General features: G+C 38.7%; 2 protein-coding genes across 3 annotated transcripts in view; one reads left to right on the top strand and one right to left on the bottom strand.

Moving 5' to 3' along the window:
- The window catches only part of CDC20B (cell division cycle 20B), a 62,286-nt gene extending 45,538 nt beyond the window's left edge, over positions 1-16,748 (bottom strand). The window contains exons 1-2 of the mRNA XM_027101116.1: positions 16,518-16,748; positions 16,174-16,236 (exon numbers count right to left, since the gene is read on the bottom strand). Of these exons, the coding sequence (XP_026956917.1) occupies positions 16,174-16,236; positions 16,518-16,580 (126 nt within the window). The 5' untranslated portion in view covers positions 16,581-16,748. The remainder of the gene's footprint in view (positions 1-16,173; positions 16,237-16,517) is intronic.
- Positions 4,951-9,688, top strand: GPX8 (glutathione peroxidase 8 (putative)). 2 transcript variants are annotated; one of them, XM_027101117.1, is made up of 3 exons: positions 4,951-5,183; positions 5,783-6,044; positions 9,080-9,688. In XM_027101117.1, exons 1-3 carry the CDS (start codon positions 4,980-4,982, stop codon positions 9,241-9,243), a joined length of 630 nt encoding a protein of 209 aa, XP_026956918.1. In that variant the 5' UTR covers positions 4,951-4,979; the 3' UTR covers positions 9,244-9,688. The 2 variants fall into 2 exon arrangements, with proteins under 2 accessions (XP_026956918.1, XP_026956919.1); XM_027101118.1 differs by lacking the exon at positions 5,783-6,044 and having other exon boundaries at positions 4,953-5,183.
- Positions 16,749-17,342: the final 594 nt, after the last annotated feature.

The following is a 17,342-nucleotide window of genomic DNA, read 5'->3' as shown; positions in this document are numbered from 1 at the left end:
ACACTCGATCCCCTGTGATGTAAATATATGCATATTTATATACTAAATATTAAAAATAGCTTTCTACAAACATGTTATTTGTTTAGAATCATGGGTAGTACAAAGCTCTTACCAACATGTCATTTCTTTAGCACTTGGTTATTTGCTGCCTTATAATTGTTCCCTTGTTTCATGTGTGTTTTGTCTCCAAGCTTGATTTCATACTTGTGTGAGGCTGCTTACATCACTTACACTTTATTGTATCTTCCGCAGTGCCTTAGTTGGTTGACTGAGTCCACTGCTTTATCCCATTTTTGACCCAGTAGCTTCCCTTAACCTTGACCTTCTACCTCATCAATGTCTTCCCGTCCTTTAGGAAGCCTTCCTAGAGCTTCTGAAAGAGAACTGGTGGGTTTTCTAACATATGATCCCCTAAGCAGAGTAATTTGCAATGTGGATTTATTTATAATCTGAGGATGGTCTTAGTATAGACAGAACATGTAAGCAATGATGATGATCCCCAGAAAGCTGAGAGATGATGAAATCAAATATATACAGAGAAAGACTCTAGCAAGGTCCAAAATCTATCTGTGGTCACCACTGTCTAGGGTGGGTGTTCTCCAAACTACTGTCTTAAATGTTTGGTTAATGGGCCTGTATGGATATTTAGATATCATAGATATATATATACACATATGTTTATATTTATATCTCATGCTCCTAAGCCTTAAGAATTATAAAATTAACAAACTGGCTCTGATCTGATTTCGTCCTTGACAAGAGACTTACTTAAGCTTTCCAAGTAGTTTTCATATAGAGTGAATTTTCTGGTCAAACGAACAGGAAACATCAGGTCTGCACAATTGTTTTATTTCTGGTTGTAAAAACTGGCATGCTTATATAGCAATCTCTCATAAGTTCATACAGCGTAATATTGGCCTTCTCAAGTCCTTTCAGCTCTGGATCACTCAATGGGAGATTCATAGAAAACAATGGACTAGAAGCTAGCATAATGATTTTATCAAAATAATATCACCCTATGGAGTCCTGCCTGGGAGATGGTCAGTCAACATCCCTTCCAGAGTTATCCCTCTGTCTCCTCCCTCAAAGCACAGTTATAATGGAATGAGTTTACATGGTTCAAATTACAACAGGTTCTATGAATTAACTTTTAAAGCTATTTGCTTAAACAGCCTGCAGAGTTAAAGTAGCTAGTGTAGACACAGAGACACGAAACACATCTACTGTGGAAGATAAAGGGAAACCAAAGAAGCTTGTTACTCTGCAAACCAGAAAAAGATTGAGGTCTAATTTCTCAGACTTAAATGTGCATTTGAGTCATGAAGGGATCTTGTAAAAATGCAGATTTTGATTCAAAAAAGGCTGGGATGGGGCCTGAAAGGCTGTGTTTCTAACAAGCACTCAGGCGATGGCAGTGCTGCAGACAAGGACCTGACTTGGAGGAGCAAGGGCAGAGAATTTAAGCTACGTAGCAGTGTTCGGAGGTAATATAAACACAGGCACTTTGTCTCTTTCAACAACTCAGCTAGAGAGCACCAAAGTAAAGTTATCACAGTTAAGAAGTGATATAATACATTTTGTATTAGTATTTGTATTTCTAGTTTTTACTAGAAATTATATTTACAAGAGAATAGTTTTCTTTTGTATCCATTCTTATCAGGTCCCAAGAGTGGGAGTGAAGTGGTTTATGTTCTCTGACAGGTTTATGTGCTTAAGCCGTGGGCTTTGCTCAGCTACCTCCAAACACATACCCCAGGAGCAGGGACCAGAGCAGGGCTGATAGCCTCCTTAGCATGTCCTCTAAAGCTCCAACTACCTAACGATGATGGGAAGGGACTCTCACAGCTTCTCAGATCATTCTGTGCACTTTTCTAGCACTTTCTGGAAACGTACCACAACACCAACAGTCAGGTCCTAGTGGAACAAAGTACCTTCATTCAAAACCTGCTATGTGTCCTAGAACAAAAAATTTCACAATTTGTATGGAAACACAAAAGACCCTGAATAGCCAAAGCAATCTTGAGAAAGAAAAATGGAGCTGGAGGAATCAGGCGCCTGGACTTCAGACTATACTACAAAGCTACAGTAATCAAGACAGTATGGTACTGGCACAAAAACAGAAATATAGATCAATGGAACAGGATAGAAAGCCCAGAGATAAACTCACACACATATGGTCACCTTATATTTGATAAAGGAGGCAAGAATATACAATGGAGAACAGACAGCCTCTTCAATAAGTGGTGCTGGGAAAACTGGACAGCTACATGTAAAAGAGTGAAATTAGAACACGCCCTAACACCATACACAAAAATAAACTCAAAATGGATTAAAGACCTAAATGTAAGGCCAGACACTATCAAACTCTTAGAGGAAAACATAGGCAGAGCACTCCATGACATAAATCACAGTAAGATCATTTCTGACCTACCTCCTAGAGAAATGGAAACAAAAATAAGCAAATGGGACCTAATGAAACTTTAAAGCTTTTGCACAGCAAAGGAAACCATAAACAAGACGAAAAGACAACACTCAGAATGGGAGAAAATATTTGCAAATGAAGCAACTGACAAAGGATTAATCTCCAGAATATACAAGCAGCTCCTGCAGCTCAATATCAAAAAAACAACCCAATCCAAAAATGGGCAGAAGACCTAAATAGACATTTCTCCAGAAAAGATATACAGATTGCCAACAAACACATGTAAAGATGCTCAACATCACTAATAATTAGAGAACTGCAAATCAAAACTACAATGAGGGGCTTCCCTGGTGGCACAGTGGTTGAGAGTCCACCTGCCGATGCAGGGGACACAGGTTCGTGCCCCAGTCCGGGAAGATCCCACATGCCGCAGAGTGGCTAGGCCCGTGAGCCATGGCTGCTGAGCCTGCACATCCAGAGTCTGTGCTCCGCAACGGGAGAGGCCACAACAGTCAGAGGCCCGCGTACCGAAAAAAAAAAAAAAAAAACTACAATGAGGTATCACCTCACACCAGTCAGAATGGCCATCATCGAAAAATCTACAAACAATAAATGCTGGAGAGGGTGTGGAGAAAAGGGAACCCTCTTGCACTGTTGGTGGGAATGTAAATTGATACAGCCACTGTGGAGAACAGTATGAAGGTTCCTTAAAAAACTAAAAATAGAACTACCATATGACCCAGCAACCCCACTACTGAGCATATACCCTGAGAAAACCATAATTCAAAAAGAGTCATGTACCACAATGTTCATTGCAGCTCTATTTACAATAGCCAGGACATGGAAGCAACCTAAGTGTCCATCGACAGATGAATGGATAAAGACGATGTGGCACATATATACAATGGAATATTACTCAGCCATAAAAAGAAACGAAATTGAGTTATTTGTAGTGAGGTGGATGGACCTAGAGACTGTCATACAGAGTGAAGTAAGTCAGAAAGAGAAAAACAAATACCGTATGCTAACACATATATATGGAATCTAAAAAAAAAAAAAAAAATGGTTCTGAAGAACCTAGGGGCAGGTCAGGAATAAAGGTGCAGACCTACTAGAGAATGGACTTGAGGACATGGGGAGGGGGAAGGGTAAGCTGGGAAAAAGTGAGAGAGTGGCATGGACATATAAACACTACCAAATGTAAAATCATTAGCTAGTGGGAAGCAGCCTCATAGCACAGGGAGATCAGCTTGGTGTTTTGTGACCACCCAGAGGGGTGGGATGGGGGGGTGGCAGGGAGATGCAGGAGGGAGGAGATATGGTGATATATGTATATGTATAGCTGATTCACTTTGTTATAAAGCAGAAACTAACGCGTCATTGTAAAGCAATTACACTCTAATAAAGATGTTAAAAAAAAAAACTTGCTTTGTGCTCTAAACAGGGCATTTTCTAAGGTGGCTAAAGGAACCATGGATTTCAGGATATGCAGCCCTCAATTCCCTTTCCATATCTGCCCCTAAAGTTTTCAACAAAGTTAGGCCTCCTGTAGAAAGCCACAGAAAAAAATGAAGATAATAAGCAACTAGGTGATGCACCCAAGTAGGATGGGGGATGGAGTGTTTTTGCCTTTAGTGTAGAAATATCTTATTTAATTATTAAAGTCCTGCTTTATTATACAGTTCAGTATCTTTCTATCTACAGTTTGCAGCCCATTGGTGAACCTTGAAATCATTTTCATGGTTCAGAACCAGGCTGTTTTAAAAATGCAGTAGACCAGGGTGCAACGCAGTTCAAAGGGGAAGTATCATTTAATGAAATGTCTCAGTTACACCTGTCTACGTACTGAGCTATACTGTAAAGTGCATTTCTTACTATGCATCATAATCAAAAATTTGAAAAATCAATGAACTATAGCTTGCTTTATGGTAGAGGAGGGTTTTTTTAGAGCCATCATTGTTTTTAATCTATTTATTTTTACTATATTCACCTGGCATTGCCTTAGCTAGATGAGGTCATAGCGAGTAGCCTTTTCAGAAATTTCACTGCCCTTTCCACTATAAATTCCTTGAACTCATATAGCATGCTTAAGCCATATGCATTATATATACACATATAATATTAAATTCCTATAGATCATGTGTCATACTAATAGACCAATTTAATTGACACTCTGAACTATTCCTGGGTATTATACACCCAATTCCCTACATCCAGTCAATTGCTGGGAGCACCTCACAGCTTTCAAGTTACAAGGGCACCATCTTCTGGTGAAATATTTTCTTTGTTGGGCCGATATTAAAGAGCTACCAAAAAATGTCCTGATTTTTCAAGCAAAAATTGCAACTGACATCATATATACATTGATATTCTTTAGAGCTTTTTACTTCATTCAGGAGTTTCACTCCATTCCCATTCTGAGAAAGGTCTTTCTATTCCTCAGCAGTGAGAGGAGCTAGTCTGTCCTTCCTGACTTTCCGTTACACTAGGCTGGTTTCAAGTTTCAGCTCCTCCTTGAATTCCAGCCTGCTGAGACTTCCCTCTAGAATCATCCAAAATGGAGCCTCTCACAGCCTACCCTCTGAGATGTTCAGGGCCCAAAGCAAAGGTATTTGCAGTTTTGCTGTCTATGGTTCTATGTACAGTAATGTTATTTCTTCTACAACTAAAATTCCTAAAACCTAAAATCAACAGCTTTTATACATTTGAAGTGAAAGATGCAAATGGAAGAACGGTTTCTCTGGAAAAGTTTAAAGGCAAAGTAAGTTGTATCTTCTGATTTTTATTTCTGTTGTTTGTCCGTGTTCTCTGCTTATTCTCTTAATAGTCCATTTTTCACTGTTAAACGGTCATGTTATAATTTAGTCTTCAATGTAATGTTATTAGTATATCACTTTAGCCATCAGAGCTCTCAGTTTATATACTTCTAACTGATAACTGATTATGTTAACTGTTTGCTTTAAGTGATGGATCAATACTTTAAGTTGCTTAGGAAATTCTTAGAGTTAGTAATGTGAATATGGAGTATTCCATATAATGTGAATATGAAAGTATTAATTCCATAATCTAACAACATTAAAAAGTACTCTATCAATAATCATATTTTATCTTTTATTTTTTAAAAAAAACTTTAGTTGAGTACATAGGGCTTTTTCAATGGTTGTGATTTTTCAGAGTTTTAACTCATGCATCCATGTTATGATTTTCAGCAGAATTGGGTATATCTAAAAATATGAGATAACCATCTATCAAAGGTTGTATTCCTCCAAAATGGTTTAGGATTTTAACTACTTGCAAATATTTCTTTTTAATCTTTTATTTGCTTCACTTTCTGGTTGGATTTTTTTCTTTTTCCGGGAGGTTGCACTAGTTGTAAACGTGGCTAGTGACTGCCAACTCACAGACAGAAATTACTTAGCACTGCAGGAACTGCACAAAGAGTTTGGACCATTCCACTTCAGCGTCTTGGCTTTTCCATGCAATCAGTTTGGAGAATCGGAGCCCCGCCCAAGCAAGGAAGTAGTATCTTTTGCAAGAAATAACTTCGGAGTAACGTTCCCCATCTTCCACAAGATTAAGATTCTAGGACCTGAAGCAGAACCTGCATTTAGATTTCTTGTTGGTAAATATCTACCTTGCCTCACCAATTTAATGATTTTAATTGCTTTTCGTTTTTAAAACAAATATACCAGGACAATACATTCATTTGAAATGTTTTAGTGGGGAAGTTTTATAAAACTATCAAAGAGCTAGATTCTCATCCTTTGTGACTTTCTAGAAGTTATGCTTCCCTGAAATCAATGTTTTAACTTCTTGGATGGCAAAATAAATCTACTCCAGTGTATTTTATTTTTATGATCATTTTCCTGAAGAATTTACTTTAAGTGTGGTCATGGCTATTTTCACAAAATATTTCAATTCTCATTTAACTAACATGTGGGCAAATATCCCTCCCCAATATTAAAGCTATACGTCCCACATCAATATTGCTGAGCATTATTAGTTGAACTTATCTTTGTGGTTATTTTTATGTTGCCTTACTTATCTAAGATGTTATCCTCAAGGGTGAATAATATCTGTTTGCCAGGTGGTTTTTGGCAAAATTCAAAACAATATATCTTGATTTTTTTTGGAGGAGGGTAGTGTTAGGCTATCTCTGTAATTAAGCTAGCTACAGAAACCTATTTAAAGATTTTCCAGCATAAACGTGGTGCAGTATAGTGACTAAAAGCCAAACTTTGGCCCCAGTCTGTGTTGAAACCCCTGCTCCTTTACTTTTGCTGGGTGGCATTAGGCACATAATTTCTCTGTGCCCGTTTCCTCGTTTGTAAAATGACGTTATCAATAGTATCTACCGTCTAAGATTGCCTGGAGGATTAAGTGTGTTAATAATAAAAGTAAAGTACTTATTCACATACAGCTTACACTGTGGCAGACACTATTCTAAAGGACATTCAGCTCATGTCCTCTTATCTAACTTATATAGATGACAGCCTCAGTCATTTTCACTGTGGGTAATTTGAGTTTTGCTAAAACCATGACCTCATCCAGGCAATCAAGCTTCCAATCAAACAAACCAGCTAATGATGTCCTATAATATTTCATTTAAGTATGAAATCAGAATCATCCAAAAACATTATATTCAGTTTCTAGGGAAAGTCAATATAATGCCTAACACCACAAATAGCAACTAGAGTGAGGTCTTCATTCCTTTTATTTCCAGGGTGCACAGGAAAAATAAAGCCAGAGCATGTGCCCTGTAATCATCTCTCAATTACAGCAGGCAAATATTTGGGCACAATAGCTCCTAGGTTCTTCCCCTTTGTCACCGAGAAAGCTTCTGAAACTCCACTTACCCTGTGTGATCAAAACATAACAGTGATTTAAGGTTTCACTAAAGTTAGATGAAGCTCCAGAGACAAAGATTATGAGTTGACGGCCAAATGAAAATTAGATCTTTGAAAACTGGCCACAATGGACAGTACCTGATCATGCACTCACAAACAAGATGGCTCTGTACAGGTGTACAGGTTGTCCACTAAACAGGAGTAAGTAGGCAAACGGGGGCTGAAACACAGGCGAGTGCAAGGTATGTGCCGAGGGACTGTCCCCACCTGGAAGGGTATCTTTTTCTAATTCACACGAAGATGTTACACTGACTAGAGAGAGCCCTGCCCTGATGGGCATTATCTTTAAAAACACATTTTCCATCATAAAAATGGCTATTTTTCAAAGCGATTTTAAGAAGGCTTTAGTTAATAATATGATGTTCATACCAAGTCACTGATGTTTGAGCTAATCAGCAACACTATTAAAAATGAAATAACCAGTGTAAATGCTTGGCACAGTACACAAAATAAAACACGTATAAGTAAATATTAGGCTACTTTTCATTCATTATTTTTAACCTGTGCTCCCGCATTTGTTCTTTCCCCAGCATAAAGCAAAGTATCCCTCAATTTTAAAAACTCTAGGCAGTGTGTTCCTTCTACCTACCTCATCAGCAACGTTTTTGAAAGGATAGTTAACATTTGTTTTCTCCACTTCCCTGTCTCTGCTTCCTTCTTAGATCACTGTGTTTGGCCTCTCACTCCATAACTCTCCTGAGCCTGGTGGGTCTCGTTGCCTGTGACTTCTACTCTGGCCCCTTCTCTTCCTCCCTTGCAGGTTCCTCTTTTCCTCCACCCTTAACGCTACTGATCCTCAGGATTCTGCCACATCCACATGGGCTCTCCTTACTCTGTCCCCTTTCCCTGGGGGAGCCCTTGCTCTTAAGCTCCGAAGCCTCCTCTGATTGGGTGTCCCACATAACCTGAATCTCCTTGTGTACAAAAATGAATTTGTCATCTTCCTCCTAAAATCTTTTTGCTTTGCCATGTTCCCTATTTTAACAGCACGAGCTCTGCAAATAGGAAGGTCTAGATATCAATCCAGGCTCTACCACTCACTAGCATGTGACTGTGAGTCCAGGCCTCCATTTGTCTCATCTGCAAAATGGGGATAATAATAATATCCAATGTTTACAGGGTTGCTGTAAAGATTAAAGGAGAGGATCCATTTAAAGCACTGAGCATACATTACTAGGCACATAATAATTATATTTTTTCTCATGTTAGTCAATAATAATGCACACAAATCCTGTATGATATAAATAGAAAAAAACTTCTACATTTCTTACCTAAATTAAGATGTATCAAAGGATATCTACAATTATTTAGAATTCCTTACTATATAATATGCAACAATATTAAAAACATATATATATTTACTACAAAAAGTAATCCATACATTCCTATTACCAAAGACATTTAGAACATCACTTTATCTTTAAAAAAATGTTAAGAAACTGAAAGTTTTCACCTAGTGACAGGGTAAATTTTTTGTGGTGGAGATCAACAAATCTAAAATAAACTAATTTATTTCATTTCTTGATTCTAGGTCAGTAGAATCATCAGTGAAGTCACCAAGTATTTCTATAAATCTGTTTACACAAACTTTGAGTTGTTTTGTTTGGGTGTTTTGCTTTTTGTTTAGTTTGGTTTTTGAAATGATGACAATACTAGAACTTGATTCTAAAGTAGTAATTTATGCAGATACTAACAAAAATGAAAATCTTGAAAAAGAATTTACTCATGAAAATATATTCTGATATTTTAGATTCGTCAAACAAGGAACCAAGATGGAATTTCTGGAAGTATCTGGTCAACCCTGAAGGTCAAGTTGTGAAATCTTGGAGGCCAGAGGAACCCATTGAAATCATCAGGCCTGAGATAGCAGCTCTGATTAGACAAATGATCATAAAAAAGAAAGAGGATCTATGAAAATGCCATTGAATCATTCTAAGGCAATAGTCAGAATACAGAAATGTCTCCATGAGGGTTTGATCCCATTTTAAATACTCTGACAATTAAATGTGGCACTGAAGAATGGCTTTCCTTTTATGTCATCTTGTCAGTGACTGGTAATGAATGTCCCCACGATAGAGATGTTACCTAAAGCAAAAATGAAGAGTAGCCAAAGACTCTAAATGAAATATATTAAATACTTCATCTGACCACACTAAATAATTCAGAATACAGTCACCAATGTGCTTCAATATCCTATTGTCTGACTTGACATTTTCTAGTATCGTTCTTGATGGAAATGCCAACACACTAGACCACTGCTTGAATTCAAGACACTGTGTGACATTTCCAGAGTAACTAATTATAAATGATTATTTTTATGTAATAAAAAACAAAATAAACATTGAAAATGTGAAATATAGATTCTAATCCTTATGTATTTTTATTTGTTTCAGGTACAGGATTTTGGGTTTTTGGGGTTTTTTTTTTTTTAAGTACAGGTTCATGGTATGTTTTACTACACCTGGCCAAATAGTCACTTATAAATGACATTATCACAACATTTGAAAAAGCCTTCATCTTTCTCAATATTTATTATTTTCTAGAAGCAACTCAAATTCCATAATTAGAATATTAACACTTGAGTCAGTCTGTATTTTTGAGTGAAAATCCCAAGTGTAAGAAAAAAGCCATGAGTATATGATCATTCAGCTTGATTCCCCTTCAGGTTAATTTTGATAAATTCGTTACAGGTTAATTCCTTACGGGTTTTGGTTAATTCTTTACAGGTTAATTCCTTACAGGTTCCTTACAGGTTAATTTTGGTTGCTAATCTAGTCAGACTAGATTAGCCATTTGGAAAGAATTCAATGCTGCATCATTCTCATGGCTGTAGTAAGAAGAATCAACTGCAAACAGTCAAAACTCTTAACGAAGAAAAGGGAGTGATTGCAACTACATGAGTCTTAGAAACATCAGCAACCACTGAGCCTTTTGATAGAGTCACAACATACCTTTTCTCCCAAAGTCCTGATCTTTACGTTTTGTCAGGCTTCTAATTATTGGGAAAAAAGCAACCTGCCAAGTTGATGAAGGTTAATTATTGCCCCATGAAATATATATTCATTTCATAAAGGAGTTAAACAGGAATACTGGAGCCAAAAACCAGTGTGAAAAAACAGTCATGTAGAATTTGGCTAAGAAGGAAGACCCAATCTAAATAACTGTGAATTGGCTCTCCAATTCTGACCTGATGAGTGAAAGTGAAGATTTTTTTTTTATGGTGAAATCAGTAGTGCCACCTCAGTAATTCTGCAAAAGTGTTTAAAGTTCTTAAAAAAATCAAATATATTTCCCGGAATACCTTCTACTTCAACATAGATGTCCAACCCCCAGCTCTGAATGTATTTAGTAAGCTCTCTGATGGGGGCGGAGGTGTGGTTCCCCTCAGGTCAAGAGGATGTGCAGAGGCACCTCAAGAATAGCAGTCAATATGGTTAAAATAGTATGTTTTATATTATGTGACTTTTACCACAATAAAAAAGACATAGAAAAGAAAAAAAAAAATGGTGGTCACTGTGTGAGCAAAGCCCGCTTCTACCTCTCACCAGCGGCAGGTCCTTGGGCCAAGCTCGACTACTTTTCAGTTTCCTCACCTATAAATTGGGGGTGGGGTCAAAGTGAACAAAAAGCCCCTTCCAAGTTCCCAAGGGCTTTCAAGTGATCAGGAATCAATACTAACCTGGATTGTTGTTGAAGAAATGGAAGCCACCTCACTAGTCTATCTGTCTTTTGCAAGCTTGCCCCAAAAATGCCTGTTAGCAATTTGAATTCTGGGCCTCTAAGCAAAATTTTATGTAGGATAATCCCTCCAAGTGTTGCTTCTGGAACATTCTTGGTGTTTACCCCCGCTTACGACTTCCATGAATTCATATCTGTGCTCCAGGACGGCTGGGGTGTTTATGTGCTCACAATCAGGGTGTGAGCAGAAGTGTATCTGCCAGCACCACAGAGGTTACATAGACACCCCATTGCCAGACAGAGGGTAATGAGCTGCGGGACGACCAGGACTGTCCCAGAGAACGCAGTTGAGGTGTCCATCCTGCCCCAAATCACTAGTTCTCTCCAAAGCCATAAAAAGTGGGTTTTTCACTTATATATCTCCAAACTTGGTTGCCTTATTCAACCTATGATCTCTGCTAGGTTAGGCTTGATTCTCTCCTCTTGCCCCTCTGAGTATGCAGGGAAGGCAGGTAGGGATTTGAAAGTGTGTCGTATAGGTGTCCATTCAGGGTTCTGCAACAACCAGGCTATGTGTGATGAAAGAGAGGAGAGCCATTTGCTGATGTGCCGCCACCCAGACCTCAAATGTCTCATATGAATACCGTCAGGCAAACGCACAGAGGGAAAAAATGCATTTTTCTTGAACAGAGCACAATACCTTCTCTATCTCAGCAACAAAAACCCTGGGACAGGGCTTTCCTGGTGGCGCAGTGGTTGAGAGTCCGCCTGCCGATGCAGGGGACATGGGTTCGTGCCCCGGTCCGGGAGGATCCCACGTGCCGCAGAGCAGCTGGGCCCTGGAGCCGTGGCCGCTGAGCCTGCGCGTCCGGACGCTGAGCCTGCGCGTCCGGAGACTGTGCTGCGCAACGGGAGAGGCCCCAACACTGAGAGGCCCGCGTACCGCAAAAAAAAAAAAAAAAGTCTGGGACATAAACTGCTACGAGCTGCCTGAACTGAGAAGTATAACAAAAATAGTAGGCATCCCATAAAAGAGTATTCAGCAGTTGTCCTCCTGACAAAGGAAAGGGACAAAATCAAATGCTTTTAACTGTGGTTAATAATTCACTGACGAAGTTTGTTTTTGTTTGTTTTGTTTGGGAAGTGGAGAGGAGTACTTCCTACTAACTTCTGATCATCATCTTATGGCAGATGTAAAAATACAGAGTGTTGAAGAGTGGAATAAATATGAATTTGCCTGAAATATTCCCAAAAAATTGTACTTCATTTTTGAAACTGCGTACTAATTATAGCATACCTATAGTATGTATATATGTACATATACATAATTCTTAATAACTATAGTATATATAGCATATATACAGTGATGACTGGTAAACGTTTAACAACCAAATCTCTGGAGGAGGAATCCCAATTTGCAGCATTTGCAATTTCTATGGTGTGAATGCTCCCACATGGTCAATTTTAATCTACTAATGGTTTGATAACTGGCTTGTAAAATTTCTGAAAATTTAACAATCATTTCTCACAGACCAGGAGAAGCTGGCTCCAGCACAACAAAATTTTTAAAATCTGACTTACGGTAATAAGGATCTCCACAGAGAAAAACCTAAAGCAAAAACATATCACATATACTCTTTATTTTTATTACAAATATATTATTTTGACAGGTTATATATAAATGTGGATGTATATGCAGTTATACTGAATTATGAAAAGCTGCTAACATTATAACTGTATAATCACACTATAATCGAACGACGTAACTGGATTGCCTGCAGGTAATTTCAAGTAGGAAAACACTCCAGTAAAAAATAAGAAAAAAAAAATAGAGAGAGAGAGAGAGAGAGAGACAAAGTCTAAGAAGGAAAACAAAAACTAGTTCTCTACATTTATTTTCTTTAAACATATTAACTGTTTCAAGACTGCCCGATGTGAGCGGGAAGGTCTTGGGTGATCCCTGTACAAAATCATGTGTATTCCTGCTAACGTGTTCCTTTGAAAGAAAAATGTCATGTTTGGGTGCAGCTAACATGGGGACGCTCTGTATTTATCCCTCAGCTTGACTTCATGTTCCCCAGGGAATAATAAAATCCTAATAACTGTTACACCAAGAAACTAATACATCACACTTCTTCCCACTCTTCTTGTTCCCTCCTCCCTCTGAACGGTTAAGGCCACACCTTGCCAAGGGAAGCATTCTCTTTTGGGGGCAGAGGCTGGTGGGGGAGAGCCATTAAAGAGCACTGAGAAACTCGGACATTTTCCAGAGGGTGTGATGGGAAGCAATTACATCCCCAGCACCAGTGAACAGCAGTGGCTGCCCCCAGAGAAGATACTTCCAACCAGCTTTGCCTCCCTCCTCCTCTTTTTTCCAACCCACTTCCGTCTTCTCTTCCTCTGACATCCCAAGTGTGGATCCCTCTCTTTCCTTCTCACTCTTACGAAAACGTTTTCTTTTTGAATTTAAACATTCAATCACCTCCTTACCCATTGACCTCCTTGTTTATCTTTACTACACTCGATTCTTTCTTTCCTTTCTCATCATCTCAATAATAGGAACTGAACTATGTATTCTTTTTATTGAGTATAAATGTTGGCATTTTATGTCTTGCTCTTTAAAAAAAAATTTTTTAAGTAAAACACAAAGGACAAGCCTTCTAAATTTAGTAGGTTTTATTTTTATCAACAGATCAGTGATTTTCTATAGAAAATAACATGTTGAAATTTAACCTTAAAAAAAAGATGAAAATAATATTTACATTAAAGGAATACTTAAACACAAAGATGCTGAAAATGGAATGATACTAGGCAACAACAAAAAGAGGATGAGATTTGAAAGTAGCAATATGCATAAGAATCAAATTATAGTTACCTCTTTAACCCATGGTTCTAGAAATGTTTACATTTAAATAAGGTAAGAATTTAACTTTACCCATAACTTATAGTCCAATGCAGTAGAGAATGTGATACATTTCTCATTTAGGGTGTAAATAATTGACCAGACCACCAAAGTCAGTTCCATGAACTTGCTGCAAATGTTTATACAACCACAGTGTGTCTGGGACACAGCACACACCTGACACGGCTCCATGAGTCAAAATGGCCTCCAAGGGAATGAGAAAATATTGTAAATTATATTGTGCGGTCAATTCTCCCCCTTCACAAGCTAAATATCATGCTCTCTTCCAAACACTGTATGAGTCTGTGATTTTACAGAAAATGAAGACTCAAGGCAAATCTTCCAAACAATTTAGCCCCATCCCCTAACCCCCAAAATCCCCAATTCTCTTGATATTCAAGTGAAAATGTTTTAGTTGACTGACTCATCTGGAAAGTTACTTCAGTTCTCCCTTTAGCTGTACACACCCTTGGTAACTGAAACCTACGCTAATGTCAAATTAAGAAACTAATGATCCAGAAAGAATTCTAAAGACTTAGTTGAAAGTTGAAAATTTGAGGAAACATTTTAGGTTTTCCGTTCCAAATTGTCATTATATTCTAAATTTTATATTTAAAATAAATATATAATTTCACAAATACTTTAATACTGTCTACAAGTATTAGAGACTCCAGAATATTACCTGAAATTTTTAAAATAATTAATTGGAGTAGTTTCTTCAGCATTATAAAGCTGTTTGTTGTATTTATAACTGAAAAGTAGTAATAAACATTATGGTAAAGAGTGACCCGGTTCATGGCAAAAAGTACACATACACACAAACATACACACATATTACTTACAGATTTAATTATACTCTGATGTTCATTGTACATGCAATGAGATAGCAGTTGCATGTTAGCTGATGCCATTCACATATTCAACCAGCTAACAATACACTGCCAACCCATCACACACAGGTAACCAGTGTACTTCGTTAACAAGAAGAATTTATCCAGAAGCAAGTGGCAGGGTAGTTGTGGCTGCTGAATTGACCCAAAGCAGCCAGCTAACAATACACTGCCTACCTGATTCAGGTCACCACTGCTTTTCATGGCCCATAAAGTCACTGAGGCTAAATTTGTAACATGAAACAGTGGCAGAACTTTCATCTTAATAGTCACATTAAAGAAAACTTACAGGCAAAACCTGTTCCTCCAAAAATACTATAAGAAATAAAACCAATATTTTCTTTAATCTATTCAAAAACTTAAAAAGAAAACTTTCAAAATACTTCCACTTAGGCTTTACAAATTAAAGGCTCAGATACTGCTATACAAGTGAATTAACAAAGTTATACATAACTGTAGCTTTTCCCATTACTTCTATTTACTGATGAAAAGACCAGTTGTGTGTATCAGGTAGTCAAATATCTAGGAGCCATGGTGATACAAAAGGTAGGCAAGACAAATCTTCAGCTTTGTTTGGGAAAAATAAATATTAAAGTATTTAGGGAATTTTAGGAGTTAAATGTCATTTGTTTTCTCTGGCTACAAAGGCTATTAGTCATTGCATTCTGAAAGTTATGTGTTCAATTTATTGTGTCACCAATTAAATACAGAAAAATTTAAAGAAGGTCTAGAAAAAAATCTATAAAACTGGTGATGGTTTTGAAACTAAAATCTATAAGTAAAGACTAAAGGAATGTGAACTATTTAGCCTAGAGAGAAGCAAGGTGAATCCTGATAATGATTTACACTGATTACAAGAGACGCTAAAGGCCTTTGGGTTCGGACTTTCAAGGTGAGAAAGTACTACATGGGATCAACTGTTAAATTACTAACCTAAGGACCGTAGATTATGCCACTTCTCCTCTTGACCACAAGATAGCACCATTTCCGTTTCTTTGGGGGGCAAGCTTATGAACGCAACAGAGGGGAGTGCAACTAGCAACTGTTAAAATGAAATTATAACAGCCAGCTAAAGATGCACTGCCTACCTGACACACCCAAGCTTCATCTTTTGCTGTAGAGGCAAAAACTAGAACGTAACATTCAGATTAAAATGATGACCATTATTTGTCAGTCAGAGATCTTCAGTTTCTTACAAAAATGTTTTAATATATACTCTTTAATATATAGACTGTAGTTAGTGATAGTATGAGATTTTTTAAATTTTTCGTATTTTCAGACCAATTCATACTTCCAGCAAATATCTTCAGCAAGAATTAGTTTGTTCGAGGTCATATTCAAGACAGAGAACTGGAATAAGCACTGGACACTCACCTTGGGAGAATCTTGAGCTCTCTTCTGTTTCATGTCTTTGGCGAGCACCCGCATGACCTCCTCCTTTGAAAATACAGACAACATATATGAATATAAACTGTTTAGGAAAATCATAATATTAGGCGTGGAATGTTTCTAGATCCTTACTTAGTCAAACTACATTCACTTTTCTTTGAAAGAAAACAGGCACCGCCAGAATATAACTAAATTACACAACTCAAAATTAAAATCAGGATTTAGAGTTTTGAACTACCTCTTGGTCCTAAACAGGTATTATAAGCGGTGCCTTCGACAAGAAGTCCCTTTAGGGAGTTGGGGCGAGGAAACAAAAGGGCGTTACTCACCCATAGGATCTCTTCTTCGGTCCGGACCCTCCTCCGGGCGGTGCGCTCAAGTTTCCACTCCATCTCTGGAGGAGTTTGCCCTACCTGGCTGGAGAGTAGCCTCTCCTCGACAGCTTTTGGTTTTGCCCCCCAGGTCTAAGCCAGTCTTGACTCTTAATCATCAAACCTCTGGAGTCTTGTCCCCCAGGACGATCATATTTAACCCCTAACCTCCCATTTTTCCCCACTCCTCCCACCGCTCTCAGCGAGCTTTCCCCAGGGTACGGTTTAAAAAGCCGGCGGGGCGGCAGCCAGAGCGGGAATCCCCCTCTCCGGCTTCTCATTGGCCGGCGCTTCGGTGACGTCAGAGCCCGGGAGGGCTTCCCCCTGCGCGCGCCTGGGTCCTCACTCTCTCTCTCTCTCTCCCTCCCCCTCCCGGCCGGCGGCCGCGCCCCGCAGCCTCCAGCTCTTTGTCCGCGGAGGCGCGCACAGGAGCGCCAAGCTTTGCCGCGAGCGGTGGCGGGCCTGAGCCCGGCCAGGAGCGGAGGGCTGGACAGCTGCAAGAGGCAAGGCCGTTGGCGGGCGAAGAAGCGGGTTCTGGGAATTCACGTTCTTTTCATTTTAGAAACAAAAATGTTCTGTAATAACGAACTCTGCTCCATTTTCCTCGGCCCCCACTTCTCATTCTCCAACCCCATCATCCTGCCTCTGCCTCTGAGGGATCGGAGGGGTGCATAACTCTCCGGCCTCCTCTCTTTTGACGCTAATCACCCTTTGCTTAAGCTACTGAGTCTAGGCGTGTTCCCTCAACGTGTCATCAGCTCTTCCTCCATCTTCAAACGGACA

This window comes from Aethalodelphis obliquidens, unplaced genomic scaffold, assembly GCF_003676395.1.
Source record: "Aethalodelphis obliquidens isolate GAN/ISIS:26980383/991018 unplaced genomic scaffold, ASM367639v1 scaffold4, whole genome shotgun sequence".
NCBI lineage: Eukaryota > Metazoa > Chordata > Mammalia > Artiodactyla > Delphinidae > Aethalodelphis > Aethalodelphis obliquidens.
This window is presented reverse-complemented; position numbering and strand designations above follow the sequence as displayed.

Excerpts from the sequence above, each read along its gene's own strand:
- GPX8 (XM_027101117.1), top strand. The coding sequence starts at position 4,980 with ATGGAGCCTCTCACAGCCTACCCTCTGAGATGTTCAGGGCCCAAAGCA. Across the intron at positions 5,184-5,782 it reads TGGAAAAGTTTAAAGGCAAA|GTTGCACTAGTTGTAAACGT; the intron begins GTAAGTTGTATC and ends TTTTTCCGGGAG. Across the intron at positions 6,045-9,079 it reads TGCATTTAGATTTCTTGTTG|ATTCGTCAAACAAGGAACCA; the intron begins GTAAATATCTAC and ends CTGATATTTTAG.